This window comes from Ursus americanus, chromosome 15, assembly GCF_024610735.1.
Source record: "Ursus americanus isolate L20-20 chromosome 15, mUrsAme1.1.p, whole genome shotgun sequence".
In the NCBI taxonomy this organism is placed as follows: domain Eukaryota; kingdom Metazoa; phylum Chordata; class Mammalia; order Carnivora; family Ursidae; genus Ursus; species Ursus americanus.
Window position 1 is genome coordinate 64,643,090 of NC_142141.1, and position 24,327 is coordinate 64,667,416.

Consider the following 24,327-nt stretch of genomic DNA (forward strand, 5'->3'; position numbering starts at 1 on the left):
CTCCATTCCTCATTTTAGCTAGCACTGCACGGTGAACCAGAACACAGGTGCATGAGAACTTCCTCACTATTGCACTGTGGGGAAGGGTCAGGACCCACACCCAGCCCCCCGTTTATGCAGGTGCAGCCTCGGAGTTAATTTACTACGAGATCCAGGACTCGTGCAACACGAGGCCACCACGAAGCAGCTGCTATACGAGAGGGGTCTAAGGGATCCCATATCCGCAATAAGCAGATCCTGAAATGTGCACCAGATAAATGTTTGCGTTCACCTTCGAATTTGCTCTGTCAGACCTGACACGCACGACATCGCACAACATCCCTCACCCGCCAGATCTGCTCCCGGGGGAGGGTGTGGAGTGCCACGCTAGGGGGACACCTGCCTGGCCTCAGTGGGGTTGCGGGGAGGACGTTAAAGAGCCTGTGGCACAAGTCAAGGGACACGCAGCATGAGGGGTCGATGCAGAGCTGCAGGACCCAGGCCCCCACTCCAGGCTGAGGCGCACCTCCGGGTTACACATCGGACGACCTGAGAGCAGCCTCCAGGCACTGGACACACACATCATCCCTAGTAAGAAACCCTTCAATTCGGGCAGTCTGCATTTCCCTGCAGGAGGTTAGACTCTTTATTGAGCAGCAGAGTTTGGAAGTGTTTACACTGTGCAGAAACGAGGGGAGACCCAGGGGTTAAGGGGGATGGGCACATGAGGCCCTTCACGCCAGAGCCTGCCTCATAAAGGACATTACAAACTAGGAGAAAGCCGGAAGGACCATGGCTGCAGAGTGCTTGCTCTTCGAGAAGCCGTGAGCGTGGCCCCGGGAAAGGCAGGCACGTGGTCCTGGGTGTCTCATGTTACTCTGGCTGCCACACATTTCCAAGGCTGGGGTGATGAGCACAGCATCGCAACAAGACTGGGGCCCAAGAGGCTACTTGAGGAGCTTTGCCACATTCAGACTGGGAACCACGATCTCCTTGAAGATGGGCACATAGTTGGGGTTTGCCTGCGTTGGGCCCTGCTCCAGCGTCTCGATGATGGTCTGCTTCATGTCCCGGCTGGTATCCCCTCGCATGGCCAGGAGCGCGCCAATGTGCTCATCCCTGCAGGCGGTAGGGAACACCAGGGAGTGTCAGGGGCTGCAGCTACAGCTGCTCACCCCCCACGCCTGACTCAGACTCCCCCCCAGTGCTCCCCTGGCCTGGCTCAGCCAACACTGAGGCCCCAGAGCAGGGTCAACAGCTGTAGATGAGAGGCGCATCCCCCTTGTCATGACAGGAGAGAAAACGGAGTTCTCCACTCACCGTGGCCTTTTCTTCAACCTATAATCACAAAGTTTTTTAAACTCTGCTCTCCTAAATCTTTAACAGACTGCCTAACTAGAGTGAGAGGACCCTGGAGAGACCAGGACCACCAGTTCCTCCTGCTTCAAGCAAACCCACAGCATCGGCAAAAAGAGAAGACGCTGGCTGACGCAGGATGGTGGCGGGGGTGCCTCGGTTGCGAGTGACAGGTACATGGTACATGTGCTCCCTTCCCTGAATCCATGAGCACAAGATGAGCTTCCTGAAACCACTCTGCTCTGCCACCTCCCCCCCCCCTCAATGCACAGAGCATGGTGACGCCCCACCCGCACTCAGGCCACCTGCTCCCCACCTGTGTTCTGACACCTGGGAGATGCGTGAACCAAGGCTGGGGTCCCACGGGCCCCAGGTCCAACAGCAGGGCTAGGGGACACAGAGGGACATGATGTGTCCATTACTGTTCTCTGCAGCCCACTCTGCTCCTGGCTATCATCCACACAGCCTGTCTTCCCAGGAGCCGAGACCCCCAACAGTGCACATGCCCCATGGTCAGGCTCCACCCCGTCAGTGACCCTAGGAACGAGCTTACTCCTCTGTTCCATGATTTCCAGCTGAAAGAGAGGGCACGTGGCCCTTACCTGATGTCTGGGTATTTGCTGACCAGAGTGGAGACTTCCAGGTAGAGCAGGGACGGGTCAGTCAGCTTAATAACTTCGGCAATGGCCACAATGGTGTCGCAGTGCCCGTCTGCATCCTCGCCAAACCCCTGGAAGACAGTGTGCATGCAGCTGCCAAGCCCTGTGAGGGGACACCCACAGTGGAGCTGTCCTGTGCGCCCTCAGCAGGGACGCTGTGGGCAGGGGGTGGGCAGCCCACAGGGGCGAGACCAGTCTGGCTACTGCCACACCCACGGGGCTAGGAGTAATGCCCGGAAGCTACCTCCAGCCACAAGGTCCAACAGACATTCCTGTGCACACAAGGAGGACCGATTGGTCACTTGGTCCTTGATGGGACTGGCCGTGATCAGCTGGCCTAAACAGCGCTGGGGGGGAAACAGAGCCAAGACAGCACTCACGGAGGCCAGCTTCCGGAACAGGAGACGGAGCTGCGCGGCCTCCCGGACCATCCTCTCTGCGCCCTCCTTGCGCTCCTCTGCACTGCGGAAGGAGATGCGCTTCTGCATGACGGCCCGCAGGTACTCCAGCACCACTCGCCGCTGAGCCTCTGCAGTCATCCTCTGCCGGCAAACACAGGGTCAGCAAGGCAGAGGCTCCCGCTGAGACGCCCAGCCCTGCTCCCGCTGTGGCAGCCCCCTGCTGAGACCCTCCAGGCTCCCCACTGAAGTCCCCCCCGCGCCCTGCACCGCACCCCAGGCACCTGCTGAGACCCAGGCTGGCCAGGCAGCTGTGCACGGCACACGCCCTCCCACCTGTCAACAGATGGCAGAACCTGAAGGAGTGCACGTGCGGGGTTTCTTTCAAGTAAGTGCTGAAAGGAAACTCGTGCCCAATCGCATCAGATGAACCCCCCAGACAAGCCCCCACAGGGAGGGCTGCACCCAGGCACGGGCTCCTCAGGCACCAACTACTGAATCAACATGCCATATGTTTAAAGAAATTAACACTGGAACCAAAACTGTGCAAGCAACAGACCAGACAGCAGCACACGGACTTCCGACCAGCCAGAGGCTTCGGACAGGACAGTTGGGGTTCCAATCACCAGGTCTCCCTATAGATATCAGTCTTATTGGCAGAGCCACAACAATTTCCTTTAAAATGAGGACTTAGACAAGGGTTACACTGGGTCCCAGTCACCACAGCGGGACAAGAAGATATGAAAGGTGTGAGGACCAGAAATGAAAACGGTGTCACTGTTCACACGACACAACCGTCTACACAGAGATCTAAAAGGGTCCTGAGACAAATCCCAGAAACAAACAGAAAGTTTTACAAAATGTTTGGACATGAGGTCAGTATGTTAAAACCACTGCCTATAAGCCAGGAAAAAACATCTGGAAAGCCTGACTTGTAAAAGGGTCACTGGTTACATCAACAACAGCCGACACTACCTAAGGCCCTGAGAATCCATGAGCAGAGGCCCAGGTCCTGCAGGAGGCAACAGGCTACTCCAGGGAAGCCCCAGAGGACATGCACGCGGCTGAGGCACACAGGGGCTCCGTGCGTCTGTGGCAGGGCTCCTGGGTCCTCCAGGGCTCAGCTACACAGAGAAGAGCCCTGGGGCCTCTGCTGTAGTAGGGAAAGGCCAGCAGCCTGCCTGTGCCCTGGACAGGGATCCTGGAGCGGGAACTGCCGCTTATCCCTGGTCCACAGCCGCTGCCCCCACCCTCCCTTCTAGGGGTTTCCGGGGCCGCTGAGGAGGTCCCTATCATGAGCGCGGCCTGTGTCTGCGGCCGTGTGTCAAAGAGGGTTTGGTGGGGTGTCAGGAGGCATAAGGTTAAATGAACAGAAGCACCATCGCCCCCACCTAGCTTCTCTCTAGACACGGATGCCTCCTGCCTGCCTTGGGTTAATAAAACCACCTGTGAACGTCCACTCACAGAAGAACCAATTGGACACTGAGCTCCACAAAAGATGCCAGGTGGGCTCCAGCTTGCAGGTGAGCTCCCACCATGTCACTGTGTCTACACTCTTACCTTTTTATACGGCTTTTTAATTTTGGCAAAATCATTGAAATAGTCCTCCACGGTAACACAAATAATGTCCACAGCGTTGGATCCTAACAGCCACTTCCTTGTCATCAGCTCACTGAGATGTTGCTGAAAAGAACACAGAAAACATCACCTGGACACTGTCCCCGAGTCACGTGTATCAGGAGGAAGGTGCTGCCGAGCTTCGGTGACATTCTGTGACAGCAATACACACGGAAAGACTCCCCTGGCACGGAATCCACAAACACGTACGGTCACTACGTGAGACATTCGTTACACACAACTTCGGTGATGAGCTGGCGTTCACTGTGGAGATCTGTCCGTTCACACACTGCCTTTGCTGTTTGGGTATATTACATGGATATTCTGCATTCAGCCAATCCTGATGGACATTTAAAACTGTTCGCATTTCGCAATTAAAAAGAACAGCGTAATGAACCTGTGCGCATTTCTGCAGGTGAAACCCCAAAAGAAGAACTGCTCAGCCAACAAGTGTGCAAATTAAAACCCCGGAAACTTCCCACACGGCCCTCCAAAACCACAGCTCCGGGTCTACAGAGAACACACGAGAGCATCCCCCTTCCCGCGCCTCCAACACCACCTGCCAAACTGCGAAGCAACAGAGAATGCTCGGTTCCAGTTTGCCTATCTCTGAACATCAGGAAGACAGGGTACTTTGTTCTCATTTAGGACACTGGAGATCCCTTTTCTGTGAAAGGGCTTACTTGTGTCCTTTATCTACTTTTCTGTTATAGTTCTTTAATTTTGAAATAATTTCAAATGCATCCATTTCATCTGTTTTCTAAACCATTTTCGAGAAAGTTACAGACATCACAAAATGATCTCACCAATCATCCCAGAAGCTCCTCTCCAGCTACTTCCTTCCCAGCAGGACCCAAGATGATCTGGTTTTATTTTTAAAATATATTCTGGTTTCTGCCCATACAGCTATATAATGCTAAACCATCTTTGTATTTTTGAAATAAACCCTCCTTGTTCTTAGTGTACTGTGCCTTTGATATGATGCTAAATGCGTTTTGTTAATGACTTTGTTCTGTATTTTTATTCAAAGCTGAGACCGGTCCCCATGATATGTGTGCACACGTGCATGAGTTCTCAATTTGGTTCTGGTATCGAGAATTTGCTAATGAACAGTCCGTCTTCCTTCTACATACTTGTTTCCATTTTGTAATCCACCGAGCAGATTAGTTTCCTTAATATTTCATGGGAGTCTGTTCAACTGTACATCAGAAGGACCTCCAGTCTGGGCCTGTGTCACACAAGGCATACATCACAGAAAAGCAAAGGCCCTTTCACAGTGAGAGAAGTGAACTGGAGTGTCAGCTCCACTCGGGTATGCAGTCACAGGATGTATGTTCCAGACGCACAATGGATGGAAACACTATTTTCAGCCTGGAAATAAAGTAGTAAAGCACCGGCTCCCACCTCCAGGTCCAGGAAGACCTCCTCCAGCAGGCTGCTGCAGCCCTCCCTTGCAATGGCGTCCAGAATCCCATCCATGCTCGGCTGGTTCAGAGACACGCCTTCTTCTACTTCATTTTTCAAATACTTCCTTTTTAAACTGACTATGGATTCTCTGTAAGGAAACAGTTAAGGCTCGATGAACGGCTGAGCGCCCTCACCTTCTGCTCGTCGGCTCCCGGTCGCCCCGCGCACCGCGGTCACCTACTTAAAGGTCTGGCAGTTGTTGACGACGGCGATCATGTACTGGACGTAGCAGTGCGGGCGCTGCCGGTCCCGCAGGTGCTCTTCCTTGTACGACTGAGCTTCCTCCTTGTATCTGAGAACACAGCCCCCAGCAAACCATCAGGAAGGGGGAGCCCGGGGGTGTGCCAAGCACCACAACGAAATCACACCCGATAAATATATTTGGCATCGTTAACATCCGACCAGGTAAGTCTTTACAAATAAAATAAATTTTTGGATAATCTATACTAATGAAAAATCAGGGAAGCTAATCGTTTTAAATGGATTATTGAAAATAAATTTTATATCAGGCTTTGAAACGTGATTCAGTATTCTGAGTATACAAATATTTTGAAATATTTGTGAGTGGAAAATTATTATTTTATCTGACACAGAATCTGCCTAGAAAGTCATACAATAGTGTTGGAAACATTATCAAATATTAGATAAAATGTCACTTTCTGAAACTTTCCCTGAAGAAATCAAATTAAGAAATTACTCAAAAATAAATAACTTATTCACTTGAGGTCAAGCAAACAAGTAACTGAGATCACGACATATTTTACTTTTGAATTCATTACAGAGACTCACGCACAACAGCAGAACACAACACACTGTACGTATGTGTAAAAGACCTGAAGAAAGGAGCAAAGTTGGCAATTAAAGGGAAATATTTGTGCATTTACCCCCCTTTCTGTCCAACGTGTGGTTCAGGTAATCAAACTGCTGAGGCTGACGAGGAAAATCTCCTTTCCGCTAACAAAATGACTGAGGCCACAACCCCCAGGGGCATGTCTGGCGGGATGCTCGGCTGCCCGGGCGGAGCAGAGGGACACGCGTCTCGTGATGTGCGGCAGTGAGGACCACACACACACACGGCCTGTGCGGCTTCTTGCACAACAGTCAGACGGTGAAGAGGAATCTCACAAGCCTTCAGGGCCAACATGTGGCTCACGGGGAAGGCAGCCAGTCGGGGCCACACAAGAAGGTGCCAGGCACTATGACAAATCTGCATGTGTCCACAGGCCAGTGGCTCAAAGAGGGGCAAGGCCACGCTACTGCACCTGAGACCCAGGAGCCCAGACCTGCTCCTGGCCCGGTCTCACACACAACTAGAGCAAGGCACGTCTGAAGCCAAATGCAAACCTGGTGTCAGAAGGCCCTGCAGCCAGAGTAAGGACATAGGGAATGAAATGCCAGGATGTCTGGGATCTGCTTTAAATTACTGGGGGTGGGTACAGATGAGGCGAGGGGGGCCTTAAGGGACAGCTTTTGAAGGTGGACGATGGGTCAAGTTTTTTTACACCACTCTTTCTGCTTCTCTATAGGTTTGCAAATCTTCACCAACAAGTCAAAGGGAGGGAGGAGTCCTGGAGACACATTCCCCAGCCCCGTCGGAGGGCCGACTCCCAGTGATGGGAACGGGGAGCCGCCACCTGATGGACTCCCTCCCAGGCCCTGGGCAGTGGGGACAAGAGAAAGGAAGTGTCTGGAAGAGAATCTAACTCTGGCCCAGCAGGCCCATCTGGGCTCTCAGGAAAACAGTGTAATCCATTCCAAAGGCTTGTTTCAAAGTAACGAAGGTCACGACAGCAAATCCAGGCTTACAGTATTTTTTACTCTCAGGCATATTAGGATCAAAATTTTGCTTTTAAGTTTTAAAAACATACATTTTCTAAACGAGCACACTGGCAAAAATACATACCTACTCAGGAAAGAGTTCATTTGCTGAAGACACAAAACGAGCACCTTTGTTTTCAAATCTTCACTTATCTGAGCAGCAACCTGAAGATTCTGTTCAAACATCTAAAAATTGGAGAATTTATGAATTCTACTATAAACTTACAGGGTGCAAGTTTCCCATATGTAAAACCCCTATCTGCCAGCTGACAGTTACAGTCAGAATTCATAAAGAAAGAAGGAAACCACTCAAAAAATAACAAGTGAGTTAAATGAACAGCCTTCTCACCAGATGAAAAAACCACCCAAGTGAATCTCCTCCAAATTACCTGTAACAAGCTGGTCTCCGCAGAGAGGGAAACGTGTACTGTCACTGAGCTGACAGGGAGACGGGGGCTCGGGGAGGGCAGGTGCGGCTGGGGTTGCATGGGTGCCAGGGGCTGGGCTGTAATCTGACGTGGATTCCTTACGAAGGATTGGGAGCTGAGGGAAGCTACACGTGGCGAGGCGGAGAAGGGCCCGAAGGCCGACCTCACCCCAGGCACGTGGCACGTGCAGTCTGTCATGACACCGGTTTCCAAAATAAAGGGGAGGGTGAGGACCCCTCTGCTACTCAAGGTGTCACCCAGAGACAAATGCCCACGGCGCTCACTTGCACCTGGCTGGCGTCCAAGCACAGGCCAGTGACATGATTCCACACAAGAATGAGACATGACTCAGCCCTCCTCCTGCCAGAAACCTTCCTCCAAGAAGAAAAGCCAACGGACCAGAAGAAAAGGACAGTAAGGAAACCAGAGGACACCAGCAGGTGCCGGGCATCAAAAAGTAAAGGAACCATAAAGAGGCACAATTATGGTTAAAATAGAAAGGACTCTTCCCCAAATCCATCAGGTTATACTCAATCAGGTGGTATTTTAGAAGACAAATCTCAGCCATTTCCAACATCAGAAAACATCAAACAAGCAAACTCAAATCTGAGCGTCACATGCAAATAACATGTGATTCGGTTCTAGTTCAAATTCAAACACTTTAGGAAAACTAGAGTAACTCTGGGCAAGACTGCTTGGACAGGCGACCCTCTGTGTCTTCTGCTCCAGACAGAGAGGGGCTGAGGCACCAGGAAGGGCTCCTTCTGTCTTTACAAAGGGAGGCACTCTATGTTCATTTGTATAACCCTCGGACCCCAGGAGCGATCCGGCAATGAGCCTCAGAAGCACACGATGGTACCTGGAAGACAATGGCAGGGAGTGTCGTCTGGTAGTACCCATCCTGGTCGGCTTCGGGCTCTGTCTCTTTTATCCAGTCTTTCTTGTCTGTTTCTAGTGCTTTCCGCAGCCAGGCAATGATGTTTGACTAAAGAAGTTTGGCATTACAGAAAAAGGAAGAACAGAACATGCCACGCTGAGCAATGCACACGGCGTCTCCTCAGCAGTGCAGCAGCAGAAACCAAATTCAGGGCCCTGGGAGCCGCTATTCCCAAACAAGGGGTTGCCGGAGAAGCCATCCCACAAGCTGCCTCCACGGCAGGTGCTGCCTCCGCCGACCAACTTTCGGACGAGCACTGCACTACAGGAGGGGCCAGGCCGGTCAGCCGTACACGGAAGCATGGGGCAGACGTGCTCCCAGCAGGCTTGTCCACGGAAGACCAGACAGCAGCACCATCACCTCGGGAACACAGACCCCTCCCTGCTTCCCACTGTGGGGCTCAGCATCTCAGGCAGAATGCTGTCTGCTACTCGGGCTCCCCTTGTCCAAGGAAGCAGACCCTGACCTCCTCCTGTTACTCGCACACCACCTGGGGGTTACGGGAGGGAGGGGTGTGGGCACTTGGTCCCCAACTGCCACCCTCCCACTCCTGGGCTCAGCTCTAGGAGGCTGGCAGGCACCACTGCCCATCAGGCTACCGGGGGCTGGACAGGCTCACTACTCCAGCCAGAGGAGGTTTCTATACCTGCAGGACACGCGCTTCAATCTCCAGATCCAGGCAGAGAGTGAGCCGCCCCATCTAACTGGCCAACACACATTTCAAGATCCAATTTCCCAGAAACAGAGCCCACACATCCTTAGGAAGTGAACATCAAAACAGGTTTTTCCCCCGTCTTCTTTTGCCCACTGGCCTCGGTTAAGGCATGACTTAAGAGAGCCAACACAGCCTGGTTCGGGACCATGCAGCACTCTACTCACAGTGAGAGTTGACATGTATGTGTCAAGAAGCTCAGAGACCACGTCTGGAGAAAGCAAAGGCTCCAGGATGCTGACATCCACTTCTGGGGCCAGTTCCATGTTCCCCATCATCTCTGCACTATGGCAAAACCAGGTATGAGAAAGAATAATTACTAGGGAGACAGAAAGCACTCAGCTAAGTGTTGCTATTTCTTCTGACACACAAATGTCCAACCAGATGTGTTGGTCTATCCTCAGCACCTCCCCCTGGGGAAGGCCAGGGCCTGGCAAACCAGAGGTGCTGAGCAGACCAGTCCTATCAAACAAGGGAATGACGAACAAGGACCGTAACTCAGAAACATAAGTGCGGAAGTTAACGTTGCTGATCCCTGCACTTCATAGCAAAATATGAGTCAGCAAAGTATCAATGCATTCAGACAACTGTGCTTAAGAGAGCAGGGATATGGACAGAATTTCAGAAAAAAGTTTCCATAAAAAACAGTTAATATCTTTGTGTGGCTAGGTCCTTAAAAGTCCAAGATTTGAATGTTCAGCAAAATCACACGACTGTTGCCATATTTCCTAAATACGTATTTATGAAGAAAACAATGAGTACTATCAGCTAATCTACTATCTATAAGAAATACAAGGTCTTCCTGAGTGAAAAGGCACTTCATAAAATTCTGCAAGTATTAAAAGACTATTCACTCAACCTAATTTTCACCCAAGAACCTTTATTCAGTGTGAAATGTTTCCTGTATGAAAGCCGCTCAATTTTTCAAACGAGAAAGTCCAAATGCTAGAAGGTGATGGCCAGGGGCGCCTGGGTGGCACAGCGGTTAAGCGTCTGCCTTCAGCTCAGGGCGTGATCCCGGCGTTCTGGGATCGAGCCCCACATCAGGCTCCTCCGCCATGAGCCTGCTTCTTCCTCTCCCACTCCCCCTGCTTGTGTTTCCTCTCTCACTGGCTGTCTCTATCTCTGTCAAATAAATAAATAAAATCTTTAAAAAAAAAAAAAGGTGATAGCCAGTATGCAGGTGTCCACACACAGAAAAACACACAAAACCAAGACACGAAACTGTGCACACCAACAAATGCACACCCAGTTTGGTGGCTGGAGCAGGCACGAGGGCCCAGGGCCCAGATTCTACTCCTGCTCTCCACTTGCTGGCCACGTAAATGCTGGAAACATGGCTCTCTGTGCCTCAGTTTCCTCACGCACAAAATGAAGATGATCCTAACAGTGCTGTCCTCATGGGGCAACGTGAAATCGAGGCCGGTACAGAGAGGGCCACAGGATGGGGAAATGGTGATCACTCCGGACTCGTGCGCTGGGTGAGGGTAGTGCCCGGGAGGCAGGACCCAGGTGTGGCACAGTGAAGCTGCAGATGTGCCAGACAGAGTGACCATCATCATCACGGGTGAGAGACAGTTTCTCCTATTTTTTTATATTAAGATGTACGTATTCTCTACTGTAACCAGTTATTAAAATACAAATAAAACATCCAAAACCTGATTGCTAAAGAGGTTTAACGAATTTCCGCACACGAGCAGCAAGAGAGGCTAAAAATAATTCCAGAACAGTAGTTTATACTGTTCTCTGTTCATGAAACCCTGCAAAATCAAAATGCACCTTCTCAGCTAGCTAATCTTAAAGAATGTCAGAATAACCCACCATTGCCTCAATTTTCAAACCCTATGTCAAACGCATACAAGCAGAAAATGGCTCACTTCCCTTTTGTGAAGTGACAAAACCTCAAGGCGGAAATGTAAAAAGATTTTTCCAGGATACTGGTGAGTAGAAACCAAGCGGGGGGGGGGGGGGGCACTGGAAGCCAGGAGCAGTGTGTCCGTGTGTCCTCCCCCGTCCACCGGGGTGAAACCACACCCTCAGGGAGCCGCCACAAGGAGGAAGCGGGGTGCACGGTGGGCACTCAGTACCACAGAAGCGCCCAATGCTGAACTGCTCAACAGAACTGGAAGTCAGGGGCAGAAACACCACCCAAACACAAGAGCATTCACACAGCCAGAGGCTGGGCCCTGACCTCAAGGTTAAGCCCCCAGATGGACCAGAGGGGAGACTTTCACCAGCAGGAAAACAAAGTCTGAGGGTGCTGAGCACATGCTAGAGCAAAACAACTCAACTCCATGTGAAAGAAAATACAAGAGCGGCTTGGGAGTTACCTCGTGTAGGTGTTTAAGACCCACGTCAACAGGCTCACGATCTCATTGGCTTCCAGGTCTTCGGACGCAAGCTCCTGCATCCGCGTGCTCAGGGCCTGGTGGTACATGTTCAGAAGGTTTCTGAAGATCTCATAATGGGGAGGGAAACACTGAACCATCAGGTTTTTGGCAACGATGAGGTCATCTAGGACGTACTTCCTTATGATTTCCAGGTGGCGGACAAGCCACATCTTGTCGGACTCCCTGGTGTCTGCCTGCGTGCCCTCAATTCTAGTAGTCACGGTTCTGTCCAAGATGGTGAACATTTTCTCCTTCCAATTCTTCGGCCTCCCAGGAGGAACAAAACTAGTTTGTTTTTTTCGGTCAAGGATACGCCTATCGATTTTTTCTTCCCTTTCGATAATTCTAACAACTGAGACCAGCAAGGTGGGGTCACGGCGAACAGTGACCAGTGACCTCTGCAGCACCATCCACAGCTGCTTGGCCAGCTCGTCTGAGAGCCCCTGCGTGCTTCCAAAGTAGCTGTGGATGAGGGTCATGTCACGAGTGTTTCCACTGTCCATGCGGTACTGCTCATACATCAGCCCATCCCGGGAGCACTCCAGGTCCATCAGCTTCCGGTGAGCCTGAAGGAGCGCCCCTTGTTCTATGAGGTCCTGGGTCTCCCTCACAATTTCGGGCACTAGGAAAAAGGCACAAGATGGCACAGTGAAAAATCACACAAAAGGCTGTGTAGGACCCTGGGAAGATGGCCAAGGAGGGAGCACCAGGAACCTATCTCTGCACCCAGACAACAATTGCACTGGCAGAATCTGTCTGAGTGACTATTTTGGAACTGTGGAGTCTGCAGAAGGCTGGCAACTTCCAGGAGATGGCTTGGCAGTAAACAGTGGTTAACTTTGGTCAATTTCAGCTCTTACCACAGGACCACCTTCCCAGCACCAGCCCCAGCCCAGCCTGCCACGCATTCCCAAAGCAGCTTGCACATAGCTTGAGGGAACCAGGGTGAGCAAAACACGTCCTCCAAAAACTGGGGATCTGTGCTCCAACTGCTGGTTGCTGTCTCTAATCAGGGAGCTGCAGACACAGTGGTGGAACCCGCTGTTACTGCACTCAGGCCACCATTGTTGCAAACCCCTCGCCCTAGAGCCAGGTGACTTCTGGGCGATTTAAAGAACCAGTGCCTCTATTCCCCTCCATTTTTATTCCCTTCCCCCTCCAGACATTAAAGACTAGGATATTCAAAAGCAACCTCATACACGGGGGAATTAAAAAGCGCCTGCACATGCCCAGGGAAAGGTCCAGCTCAGAAAAGACCTGAGAAGATCTTCAGTTTACATCTCAGTCTGATCCTCAGCTCAGAGACAGCCTACAATAACCAAAACACAAACAATAAACAAGAATCAGCATACCCTGGGGAGGAGGAGAGCTGATTTTCAGAGTTACTATGTCAGCAGATCCAAATGTCCGACATTCAACAACAACAAAAATAAATCACAAGACATAAAGACACAGGCAAGGATGGAGGTTCAAGGGGAAAGATAACCCAACAGAAACCATCCCTGACAAACACCAAGTGGTTCATCTACTGGATAAAGACTTTATCTTTTAAGATTTTATTTACTTATTTGTCAGAGACAGCGAGTGAGAGTGGGCGGGCACAAGCAGGGGGAGCGGCAGAGGGAAAAGCAGGCTCCTCGCTGAGCAGGGAGCCTGACGCAGGGCCACATCCCAGGATCCTGAGATCACGACTTGAACTGAAGCTTAACAGACACCCCTCTACTGGATGAAGACTTTAAAACAAGTCTTAAATGTGCTCCAGGGACTAAAGGAAAACGTGGGGAAAGTCCAGAAAACGATACAGGAACAAAATGCAAACATCAATGAAGAGATATGAAACCTAAGAAGAAACCAAAAAGAATTCTGGAGGTGAAAACTACAATAACTGCAACAAAAAACCTACTTCAGGGATTCAAAGGCAGATGTGACAAAAAGAAGAATGAATCAGCAAAGATGGGACAATGAAAATTACCAAGCACGAGGGACAGAAGAGTGGACACAGCCTAAGGGACCCGTGGGGCACCATCCAGTGGACCAACATGCACACTGTGGACATCCCAGAACATCCCAGAAGAGGAAAAGAGAGAAAAGGAGACAGAGAAATTATCCGAATGATCAAACTTGCTTAACTTGATGAAAGACAGGAATATAAACATTTAAAGCTGAATAAACTCCAAGTAGGAAAAACTCAGAGACCCAGAACAAGACACATTACGAACAAACTGCTGAAATCAAAGACAGAGAGAAACTGGAAAGCAGTGAGGGGGAAGCACCAGGTCACCTACAAGGGAGCCTCAGTGAAACCACAAGCCGACTTTTCATCACAAACTTTGGAGGCTGAAGGGCAGTGGGCTGGGACTGTCGAAGTCTAAAAGAAAACAACTGTCACCCCAGAGTCCTACATCTGGCAAAACTGTCCTTCAAAAGTGAAGGAGACAAAAACACACTCCCAAACAAGCACAAGCTGAGTGCTCCTAACGCTGGAGAGCTGCCCCAGTGAGTCCTGTGGGTGAGATGAAAGCGTGCTGGATGGTAAGATCACAATAACGGTAGACACACCGGCAGCTGGAAAAGCTAGTGTGATGGTAACTTCGGTTTGTAACTTTACTTTCTGTTCTACATAATGTAACAGACTAATACATTTAGGGGAAAAAATTATTTGTCCAAAGCTAGTATTACTGTAGCTGGTCTGTAACTCCACACTGTGCTTTCCACAGAATCTGAGAGGCTAATACATAAAAAGCAATTAGTCTATGTTTTTGGACAATGTATAAAGATATAATTTTGTGACATCACTTACTGAAAGGAGATGAAACAGCACTGTGTCAGAGCAGAGCTTTTGTCTGTTACTGAAGTTAAGCTGGTGTAAATTCAGAGTATTTTAACTTCAGATGTTAAATGTAACTCCCACAGTAACCACAAACAAAACAACTTCCGAATACATAAAACAGGAAATGAGAAAGGAATTAAAACATTTCACCACAAAAAAATCAACTAAACACAAAAGACAACAGGAATGCAGGAAATGAGGGGCAAAACGGCTGTAAGTCACATAGAAATCAAACAGCAAAACGACAGAAGTAAGCCACCCATTTTCGGTTCACCCATTGTTTTAAATGTAAATGGATTAAACTCTCCAATTAAAAAACAGAGACTGGCAGAACGGATAAAAACACAAGATCCAGCCACATGCTATCTGTAAGAGACTCACTTGTGATCCAAAGACACAAACAGGCTGAAATGAAAGGGTGGGAGAAGACATTCCATGCAAACCGTGACCAAAATAGAGCAGGTGGCCCCACTAATGCCAGACAAAATAGACTTGAAATCAACAAGTTTACAAGAGACAAAGAAGGCATCATATGTTCATAAAAGGCTTTTTACAGCGAGAAGACACAATTATACACAATTACACACCTAGTGAGAGACCATCAAAACATACAAAGCAGAAATTCACAACACTGGAAAATAGACAGTTCTCTAACAGTTGGGAGACTTCAGTGTCACTCACGGTAGTGGGCAGGACAAGCAGTCAGGAGATAAGGACACAGAGGACAACCACCTCTAACAGACAGACACAGAACACGCCACCCACAGCCACACACACGTTCTTCCCAAGAGCACATTTTCCAGGATAGACCTTATGTTAGATCACAGATTAAATCTCAATAGATTTTAAAAGGTAGATAGTATACAAAATATCTTTTCCAGGGGCGCCTGGGTGGCACAGCGGTTAGGCATCTGCCTTCGGCTCAGGGCGTGATCCCGGCGTTATGGGATCGAGCCCTGCATCAGGCTCCTCTGCTGTGAGCCTGCTTCTTCCTCTCCCACTCCCCCTGCTTGTGTTCCCTCTCTCGCTGGTTGTGTCTCTGTCAAATAAAATCTTTAAAAAAAAATCTTTTCCAACCAGAATGGGATGAAGTTAGAAATCTGTAACAGATGAAAAATTCACATATTAGTGGAAATTAAACAACACACTCCATCACTGGATCAAAGAAGAAATCACAAGAGAAATTAGAAAATACTTAGACAAACAAAAGTAAGAACCCCACACACCAGAACTTAACGGCATCAAGGAGAGCAATGTTTAAGGACAAGTGTATAGCTATCAATGCTTATATTAAAGAAAAAGAAAAATACCAAATCAACAACCTAACTTTATAATTTAGGGAATGAGAAAAAGAAGAACAAGCTAACCCAAAGCTACCAGCAGGAAGGAAATCATGAGAAGAGCAGAAAGAAACAAAATAGAGAACAGGAAAACAACAGAGAAAACTGACAAAACCAAAAGGTGGTTCTTTGAAAAGATCAATGACTGACAAATCTTTAGCTAAATGAACTTTAAAAAAAGAGAGAGAGAGAGAAGACTCAAATACTAAAATCAGAAATGGAAGTAGGGATATTACTGCTGATTCTACAGAAATAGAAAGGACCACGAGAGCAGTATGAACAACTGTACGCCAATCAAGAGGTGACCTAGACGTAGCAGCAAAGACCTACGAGACTAAGTCATGAAGAAACAGAATATCTCAACAGACCCACAACCAGTAAGGGGAGGGGAAATGGGGAGCTATCATTTAATGGGTGCAAAGTTTGGTCTTTCTGTTTTAGTTTTACTAGCATGTCACTGACACACACCACCATACGGTTTCAGTTTTACAAGATGGAAAGAGTTCTGGGGGTTGATGGTGGTGACAGCTGCACAACGTGAAAGTAAAGTAACACCAAAAACTGCACACTCAAAAACAATCACGACGGTAAATTTTATGTTAGGTGTATCTCATGTTAAAACAAAGTAGGGGAAAAGGCGGTGTGCACAGTACTACCAAATTACAGGCAATGAATCTTCCCAATGAAGTCTACTCCTAACAAAAATACATATATAACATGGCCTCATTCATTCCTCAAGGGAAGAAAATTATTTTCAACTCTTGTGGATGACCTTCTTCCAGTAAAGTAACTTTTTGGTCATTTGGCATGAGCTTTAGAAGCCTGGAAGGAAATGTTACCAATCAACAGGAAATCGTAAGGAGGGATATTAACTAGCAAGATGCTGGCTCAGTGTCACGAAGGGCATTTGGGCTTGGGGACTACTGTGTTCCAATTCCAGGCAGTTAACAGTCACCAAGACGAGCTGCTTCCTTAGCACCCACTGTGGAGTCGGCAATGCTGCGCCATTCGTGGGAGGAACGCGAGAAGCAACTTGGAATGTGGCCCTAACCATCAGACCCCCAGGAAGACAAGCAAGGGGGCCAGGTACTTAACAACCTGCCTTCAGACGCAAGCGTGAGAGGAGTCCGAGGAGCGAAGCTGGATAGGACACAAATTACCAAGGTACAATGCAGCTGGAGCAGGGCCACCATGATGTGGCTTTAAAGTGGTATGAAGAACTGTGGCACATTATGCTCATGGGTTGAACAGAGTTTAGGGAAGAACAGAAAGAATTCAGAGACCAGACCCAGGAGAAAGGAAGGGAAGGGGTCAGACCACTCCAAGGCCTCTTGCTGGTATACTGGTGACTCTGACAGAGGGGAGGGGATGAGGGCTGAGACGGGCCCTAGACTGTGCTGAGCAGACATGGAGCCCCACCCACATGACAACTGACACTGTTCCAGGATAGGCTGCAGAGCCTCTCACTGGTGAGGTACTGGGACATGGCTCTGAAAGGGCCACCCCCACACTTCCTGTCCCCACACCACCCCAACCAGCCCCAAGGCCTCTACCAGATCCCGCTCATTGCTGACCAAGGCTGCAGTGTGTGTCCCTTCTCTGCTCTCCCCACCCCCGGCCTGTGCACACTCTTCTCCACCCAGGAACTGCCACTCGCCTCCATTACCTCTCCAGCTGGGAACTGGCCCCTCTCTGTCCTGTTCACCAGGACACTTCTCTCTTTTTCATCTACTGGAGTCCCATCTGGTCTACTGATTTGACAGCCACACTGCAGCCCACGGAATGAAGCTCACAAGCGCTTCTTCTCTTAACCCATTTCTGTGCCTCTATCCAAACAGAACTATAAGCATCCTACTTGTTCAACTGGTCCCTTCCACCCTCAGGGCAAACAAGAAGTTAACTATACAGGTGGGAATCAAACCCACTGTCCACACCGAGGGAGGTCTACAAGACACACCGCACAAAAGCTGGATCCACCTCTACATCACCCGTACAGCAAAGAAAAATGAGTCACGGGGAAGAGAACAGACAGCACTTTGCCTCTGACCCCCAAGGCACCCACCACCCCCAGCTGTCCCCACGGGCCACCTGAGAAGATGTTCTTGAGGTTTTCCACAGCTGCGGCAAGCTGGCTGTGCCGCACGACAGCATCCTTCACATCCTTGAGGCTCTCAATGGTGTTGATGCTCTGCCTCCAGTCTTTGCTGACGTCGGCCAGGGACCGCTGGATGTCTTTGACATCGTTCAGTGCGTTGTGCAGCTGGCTCAGGCCTGTGCGCACACCGTCCAACTGGGACTGGATCGCAGCCTAGGGGAGACACCCGGGGACGAGGGGATGGTGAGCAGAGCTGGGACAGCCACAAACACGTCTTCCTCAGGTGTTTCAAGTTCACAGGAGACAAATTTCAGTAGCTGCAAACAGTCAATACTCAGAGAAAAGAGAATACAATTCAACAAGGACTTAACTGATTCACAAAATAGCTTTTTCTGTTTTTCACTGCAGCCGTAGAACAGAACAATGCCTTTTAAACTTTGTTGAGAAAACCTCCTAAACTACTCATCCAGGCCCTCAGCCTGAAGATGCTGGATACCACGACGGGCATGCCTCAGGTCCCGTGGCTGCCCCAGGCATCCCTCAGTTCCCTCAGGCCTCATCTGAGGCTGTCAGGACTCACTCATCAGCTTTGAGGTAGAGGGCTTCCTGCTGCTCAGCCAGGACCAGACTTGGCTCAAGGATGGCTGGCCCTACTGCAAAGAACTGGTACATCTGGGATTCAGACTCACTCCGTGGGCATGCTGAAATGCCATCAGCAAGTGGTACAGCCAAAAGGGAAGGGGACATGAAGGAGGGGCAGCCAGGCGAGGGGAGGGGAGGCCAGGCCAGGCCAGGTGGCACAACCAAAGCCAGGAACACATTCAACCCAGGAGCCGTAACTTACACACGGAAATTATTGATGATGGTAACGGACCACACAAGTTTTCTAGGCCACTAGTGATGATCACCAGTTAATCCCACAAATTTCTGGATCAGATCAAAATGCTAACTAAAAATGTAGCAGATCCAAACTCTTAAATTAAAGTAAAACTACTGTTTTAAATAAGTCTAACCAGTAATTGGATACTTCGTTTTGGTACAAATGAATGATCAAGTCTGCCATTATCCAGATGCTAACAGTGTTTTTAAGTGCCATATGAATGTGAAAATGAACTTTCCTCAAAGGCATTCTCTTCAACCCGGAAGTCTGCTCTACTCCCTGTCACTCACAGCACACCACGGTCTTAACATTTTTATAACTACACTGAATGTATGTGTTTTAACAAAACCTCACATCTTCATACAAATTAAGTTGAAAGTGAAACCAATCATAAAATACCTTGAAAAAGAGTAATTTTCTTTCTTGCCCCACTCTCACATTCTTAATAAATGTGCCTCACTCTCCTTCCTCCCCAGGGCCAGCAGAGTGCCAGGCACATAGCCAGCCAGCTACAGTGTGTGCTGAAAAGTTCTAAACAAAATGCTCTCTGTGGCACTCTATAGACCTGCTAACAAATAAGGATAGCTGCTATTCTTCTAGTATTGTTTAAAATTTAAATGGACACTTCTGGATGCTAGAAAGGTTGTTCCTCAGTGTTTCCAATATACCCACAATCTTCTCTGTAAATCTACTGCTCGGTAATACAGTTTTGGAAGGAATGTGTTAAGTAAAGGTGATGGTCTGTTCTGCCTCTTTCTAGATCATCACAAAATCTAATTTAGCAAAACTACAATGATGATGTTATACAGGAACCCAGAACTCAAGATAAATGGATCTGTCCTGACTGGGAGTAAAGCGGATGGCTATGGCCTCTCTGGTCTCGTACCTTCAGTCTGGCCTCCACGGAGGCCTTTTTCCGGGCCTCTCTTCTTCGGTACTGCTCCACTTTGTCCAGCTGGTCCGGGCGCTGGAGCATTCCAGCAACCCTCTGGACAGCTGTTGCTACAGCCTCCCGGTCCGTCTCCTTCATGGTTAAAAAGCAGGCGGAATCTCAGCACCTGTCATACTAGAGGTATGCTGTGTGGACAAGGAGAGAGGGAGCAGGAGGGGAAGATGTATTAGGAAGGTAGAAAAGGTAGGTACAAAACTCATGCTCCCTGATAGTCTCAGCTGGTCACAGTGGAGCTACAAGGAGAACATCTGAGATCATTAATCCAGTAAACCTTAAAGCTAAACCAGGATTGTGAACTCCTTAATAATAGATACAAGCTTTCAGAACTCAGATACGAAGGCACTTTTACCTTTAAGTAAAGCAGACACATTTACAGCTATAAGCTATGAACAAATGGAGGATGTCTCTACGTGGACTTCACACTCCTCATCCTATCAGATGTCAGTCTCCAAGGTTCTTCTCTCCCCCAGACACAGCCAATTTCTGAAGCCTTCACAGCACCCTTTGGCCACACTGGTGGGGCAGCTGCGCCAGGAGGCTTCAGAGAGGACACAGAGGCATAGGGACAGCACATGCCTCAACATGCCTCACCCACCCCCAGCTCAAGTCCCAGCACATGCCCCTCAAAAGTCACTACTGAGGCGCCTGGGTGGCTCAGTCGGTTAAGTGCCCGACTCTTGACTTCGGCTCAGATCGTGGTTTCAGGGTCGTGAGATCGAGCCCCATGCTGGGACTCTGCACTCAGTGTGGAGTCTGCTTGGGATTCTCTCTCTCCCTCCCCCCACCCCCTACCCCGGCTTGCATGCGTGTTCACTAGCTCACTCTCTCAAATAAATAAATAAATCTTAAAAAAATTTTAAAAAACATATTTAAAAAATCACTACCATCTGTAATATCTGAAATTCTACTTCGTACATTTAACAACCCTAATAAACAAAGATGAGAAGGCAAAAGGCACCTTTGCTCAGGCACGACCTGCAGAGCACAGATGCTCGCACGCCAGAGGAAACCTACCTTCCATCCCAGCTCCAAAGCCCTAGTCCTGGCGCCAAAAGGGGTATCCGGTGAGCGTCTGGCAAATGAGAGGATTTAATAAACATGTGTTCCCCTGACCTCAGACATTACACTATTCCCATGCATGTCTTCTGTATACAACTTCTTAAAGAGATGAAAAAGATCTGTCCTCTCCCTAAGTTCCTTATCCCCACCCCCACGTGCTTTCAGCAAAGCCCTGATCTCCACGAACGACGTCCACGGAGGGCTCTGTATTAAATAACCACCGTCCGTACAGGCTTTTCGCTCCTCTTTCCAACAGCACTGTGCCGCCAGCACGGCCTCTCCTTCCATCCGACTGGTTACTACCCCAACGCACAAAGTCTCAGCGGGACAGCAAAACACGCACATGCCAAAGGCGACAGCCGTAAACCCCAGCACCGGGAGGCACGCGTTCCCGTGAAGCCCACATCCACTCGCACAGGTGACTCTGTGCCTGCACGCTTCTCTTCCCGTTTGCTCGGACACCTTCCCGGCACTGCCACCGACCTGACAAGCCGCGCATCCCCCCGGCCGGCCCCCGCGCGCGGCCCCCGCAGCCCTCCAGCGAGCGGCGCTCTCGGAGTCCAGGGTCACCTCCTCGAGCCGGGAGGCGGGGCGCCGGGAGGACGGGGCCCCGGGAGGACGGCGACGCCACCGCCTCCGCCCAGCCTTCCGGGCCGCGGAGCGCGGACGTGGTCTGGAGCGGCCGACTGAGCTGCCCACCTCCCGGGGCCGCGCGTGCCCACCCCCCAGTCCTCCCACCTCGGCGACCACCGCCCCAGAGCCCGCCCTCCGCCGCCGCCGCCGCCGCCGGCACCCACTCACCTCCCGCGGCCGCCGCCCGGAGCCCAACCGGAAGTGAGCCGCCCGCGGGCACTTCCGCTTCCGGCAGCACGCCGGAAAGGCGGGGCCTGAGCTGTCGGACGGAGCGGTTGGCGACCTGTACAGGGATTCCTGCCGAGGGGCTTGCGCATGGGGAGATGTGTGGCCTGAGGACGGGGCCGCCCTGGGGGTGACCATCAGGACGGGGTCCCTGCCCCGAGGACTGCTTCCGTGGAGCGGAGCGATGCTGGGGTGGGGAAGGTCCCTTTCTCGCGCAGCCCCTCTTATGCCAGCCCTTCCTGCCCTCTCCCCTCGGTGTCCCCAGGCTGGCCTCCGGGGCCCGATTCTCGGGACTCACCTCCACTATGGTGTCTTTCCTCGTGTGGCCTTCTGCCCTGCCTCTCCCTCACTCCACCTCCTTTGTGTGCTCCCCGCGGTTTCCTTTAGGGATGCTCTGCCCTTGTCAGCTCACACCTGTCTTTCCCCTACGGTGTGGCAGGGGCTTTGCCTCCATCCCAGACCAGTGACCGGCATCGGGCAGACGTTCAGTAAATTGATGAGCAAGGTGGATCACAGTTGGTCATCAGCCACATCTGAGTGCAAACCAACACCCCCGTGCTCCTGGGCAGCTTCATGGTGAGCGGTTGCTGTTACCCCCGGAATCAAACATAAACTCGGGCCCTCAGGACCAGCACATGTCACCATTGGCGGTTCTGCTGAGTACGGACAGAACAGAAGCCCATGGGAGACAGCCCACCGTTGACGCTGGGCACGTCTCAGGGACGAGGAGTGTGGTGGGGCAGAGCTTCAGGGAGCGGAGGGAGCCGGTCCCTGCGTTACAGCGTGGAGGAGAGGCCCACTGGTCAGAACTAACGCCCAGAGTGAGAGCGCAGTGCTAAGCCTCTCAGATTTCGGGGTTAGCCTGCTGAAGAAGCACTGTTTGCCTGCGCACTGACTGAACAGGAACCCTTTCGCTGTTACAACCACGAGACTGCAGGGATAAGCACCTCCTGAAAGTCAGCCAAGTTCATACAAACAGGAAGGAGACCAGCACGCAGGAATGGGAGCTAGGGAGTGGGGTGCGCCAGTGTGCGCACACAGCAGGGTGGGGGAGGAAGATGCAGTTGTGGGAGCCCCCCCCCCCGCCATCCGCCATGAGCTGACCCTCGTACAAGGGGCAGTACTTGGGCATACTGACTCTGACGCCAATGCCTTTGTTACTCCGTCTGTACCTAGCAACTTACAAAAATATATGACTAAGTTGAGCAATGAAGAATGTAAACAAAAAGTTGAAATTATGTTTGAAATTATAACTGTAAAGGTATTTTGAAATTAATAAAAAAAATTTGCCAAAATTATCAAAGCTTTTAGGCTTAATTCAAAATATAACAACACTTAACATACCTGGGTGGAGTCTTGTGCTATTGACATTTGTGTTTAGAGATAGGACTCCCTAAGGAGGTAGGAGCCAGGATGGTTAATATTGGGATGGTTGTTAAAGGACTGTTTTTCTCCTTAAAACTAAAAAAAAAACAAAACTTGATTAAAAATTTTTTGACTTCTCTTTTTGGCAGACCAAATAACTAAAAGCCTCCCATAAAACATCGGATGAAAATAGCGACCACCCTTTTAAATCACCCTTTTCTTGAGCCCAAGCAAGCTCAGGGAAGCATAAAGGAAAACTACCCTAGAGCAAGGATGGGTGAGGATGGGAGGGGGCTAATGCCCAGGGCGGGCTTTCGCACCCATGCGTGGGGTCGGGGCTCCTCCATGAAGCAGATGCTCAGAGGATACATCCTCAGAGCAAGCGTGGACCAAAAAAAACAAACAACAAAACCCTCAAAAGCAGCTTCTCCCAGGTCCTGGGCTCTGAGTCAGGGAAGTCCAGCCCCCCGCCCAAGAACTCAGAGCTGGGAGCTAGCACTTCACTTGGGTCTAACCCCCTCCTCAGCCTAGCGGCTCTCACTGAAGCCCTTTGACAGAAGCAACCCCAGGAATATTTCTAGAGAAGCCCCCCAACCTTGGCAGGAGTAAAGAGCAGTCACAAGTTCTAAAAGCCCTGAGGTCCTTGTCTGTTCTGGGAGAATAGAGCTCTTGATTAGCTCCAGCTTAGACTTTGTTAAATATACATGAGGAATAGAACCAGAATTGTAACTTCCAAACAAACGGGAAGGAACAGAGAAAAGAGCGGCAATCCCATTAGGGACACAGGGCAGGAGAAAAACACCAAAGGACGTTGTACCCAGAATGTAGAAATACATTCAAATGTATCAACTATCAGAGCACAAGTAAATGGATTTTAAAACAGGCAAATGGTTATGAGAAAAACATCCAAAACACAAAGGAACAGGGTGGTCAGGGCCATAGAACGCTAGGGAGGCAATGTTAGTATCAGACAATGTGGGCTTAATGTCAAAGGCACTGTCCGTTTTTTAAGATGCTAAATGCATAAGCCATAAAGAAAAAGACTACAATGCTAAAATTTTAAACTCTTGTATATTTCATAAAAATCTTTCAGTGAAAAAACAAGCCACCGACACAGAGAATCCGGAACTGAGGAGATGCTGCTATCCTGATACAAAGAGAACGTGGTCAAATCAACCAGAGGGCAG

General features: G+C 50.0%; 1 protein-coding gene across 3 annotated transcripts; it reads right to left on the minus strand.

Moving 5' to 3' along the window:
* Nucleotides 1-597: 597 nt before the first annotated feature.
* EXOC3 (exocyst complex component 3) lies at nucleotides 598-21,776 on the minus strand. 3 transcript variants are annotated; one of them, XM_045808027.2, is made up of 14 exons: nucleotides 21,719-21,776; nucleotides 20,873-20,930; nucleotides 19,793-19,983; nucleotides 18,020-18,239; nucleotides 11,702-12,383; nucleotides 9,539-9,656; nucleotides 8,582-8,707; nucleotides 7,380-7,480; nucleotides 5,658-5,768; nucleotides 5,414-5,564; nucleotides 3,953-4,075; nucleotides 2,375-2,536; nucleotides 1,938-2,065; nucleotides 598-1,098 (listed from the first exon to the last, which is right to left on the minus strand). In XM_045808027.2, exons 3-14 carry the CDS (start codon nucleotides 19,934-19,936, stop codon nucleotides 927-929), a joined length of 2,238 nt encoding a protein of 745 aa, XP_045663983.2. In that variant the 5' UTR covers nucleotides 19,937-19,983; nucleotides 20,873-20,930; nucleotides 21,719-21,776; the 3' UTR covers nucleotides 598-926. The 3 variants fall into 3 exon arrangements, with proteins under 3 accessions (XP_045663983.2, XP_045663985.2, XP_045663986.2); XM_045808029.2 differs by lacking the exon at nucleotides 21,719-21,776 and adding an exon at nucleotides 21,401-21,644; XM_045808030.2 differs by lacking the exon at nucleotides 21,719-21,776 and adding an exon at nucleotides 21,261-21,400.
* Between the last annotated feature and the right edge of the window lie 2,551 nt (nucleotides 21,777-24,327).

Excerpts from the sequence above, each read along its gene's own strand:
- EXOC3 (XM_045808027.2), bottom strand. The coding sequence starts at position 19,936 with ATGAAGGAGACGGACCGGGAGGCTGTAGCAACAGCTGTCCAGAGGGTT. Across the intron at positions 2,537-3,952 it reads TTAAAAAGCCGTATAAAAAG|AGGATGACTGCAGAGGCTCA; the intron begins GTAAGAGTGTAG and ends GTTTGCCGGCAG. Across the intron at positions 1,099-1,937 it reads AGCAAATACCCAGACATCAG|GGATGAGCACATTGGCGCGC; the intron begins GTAAGGGCCACG and ends TACCGCCTGCAG.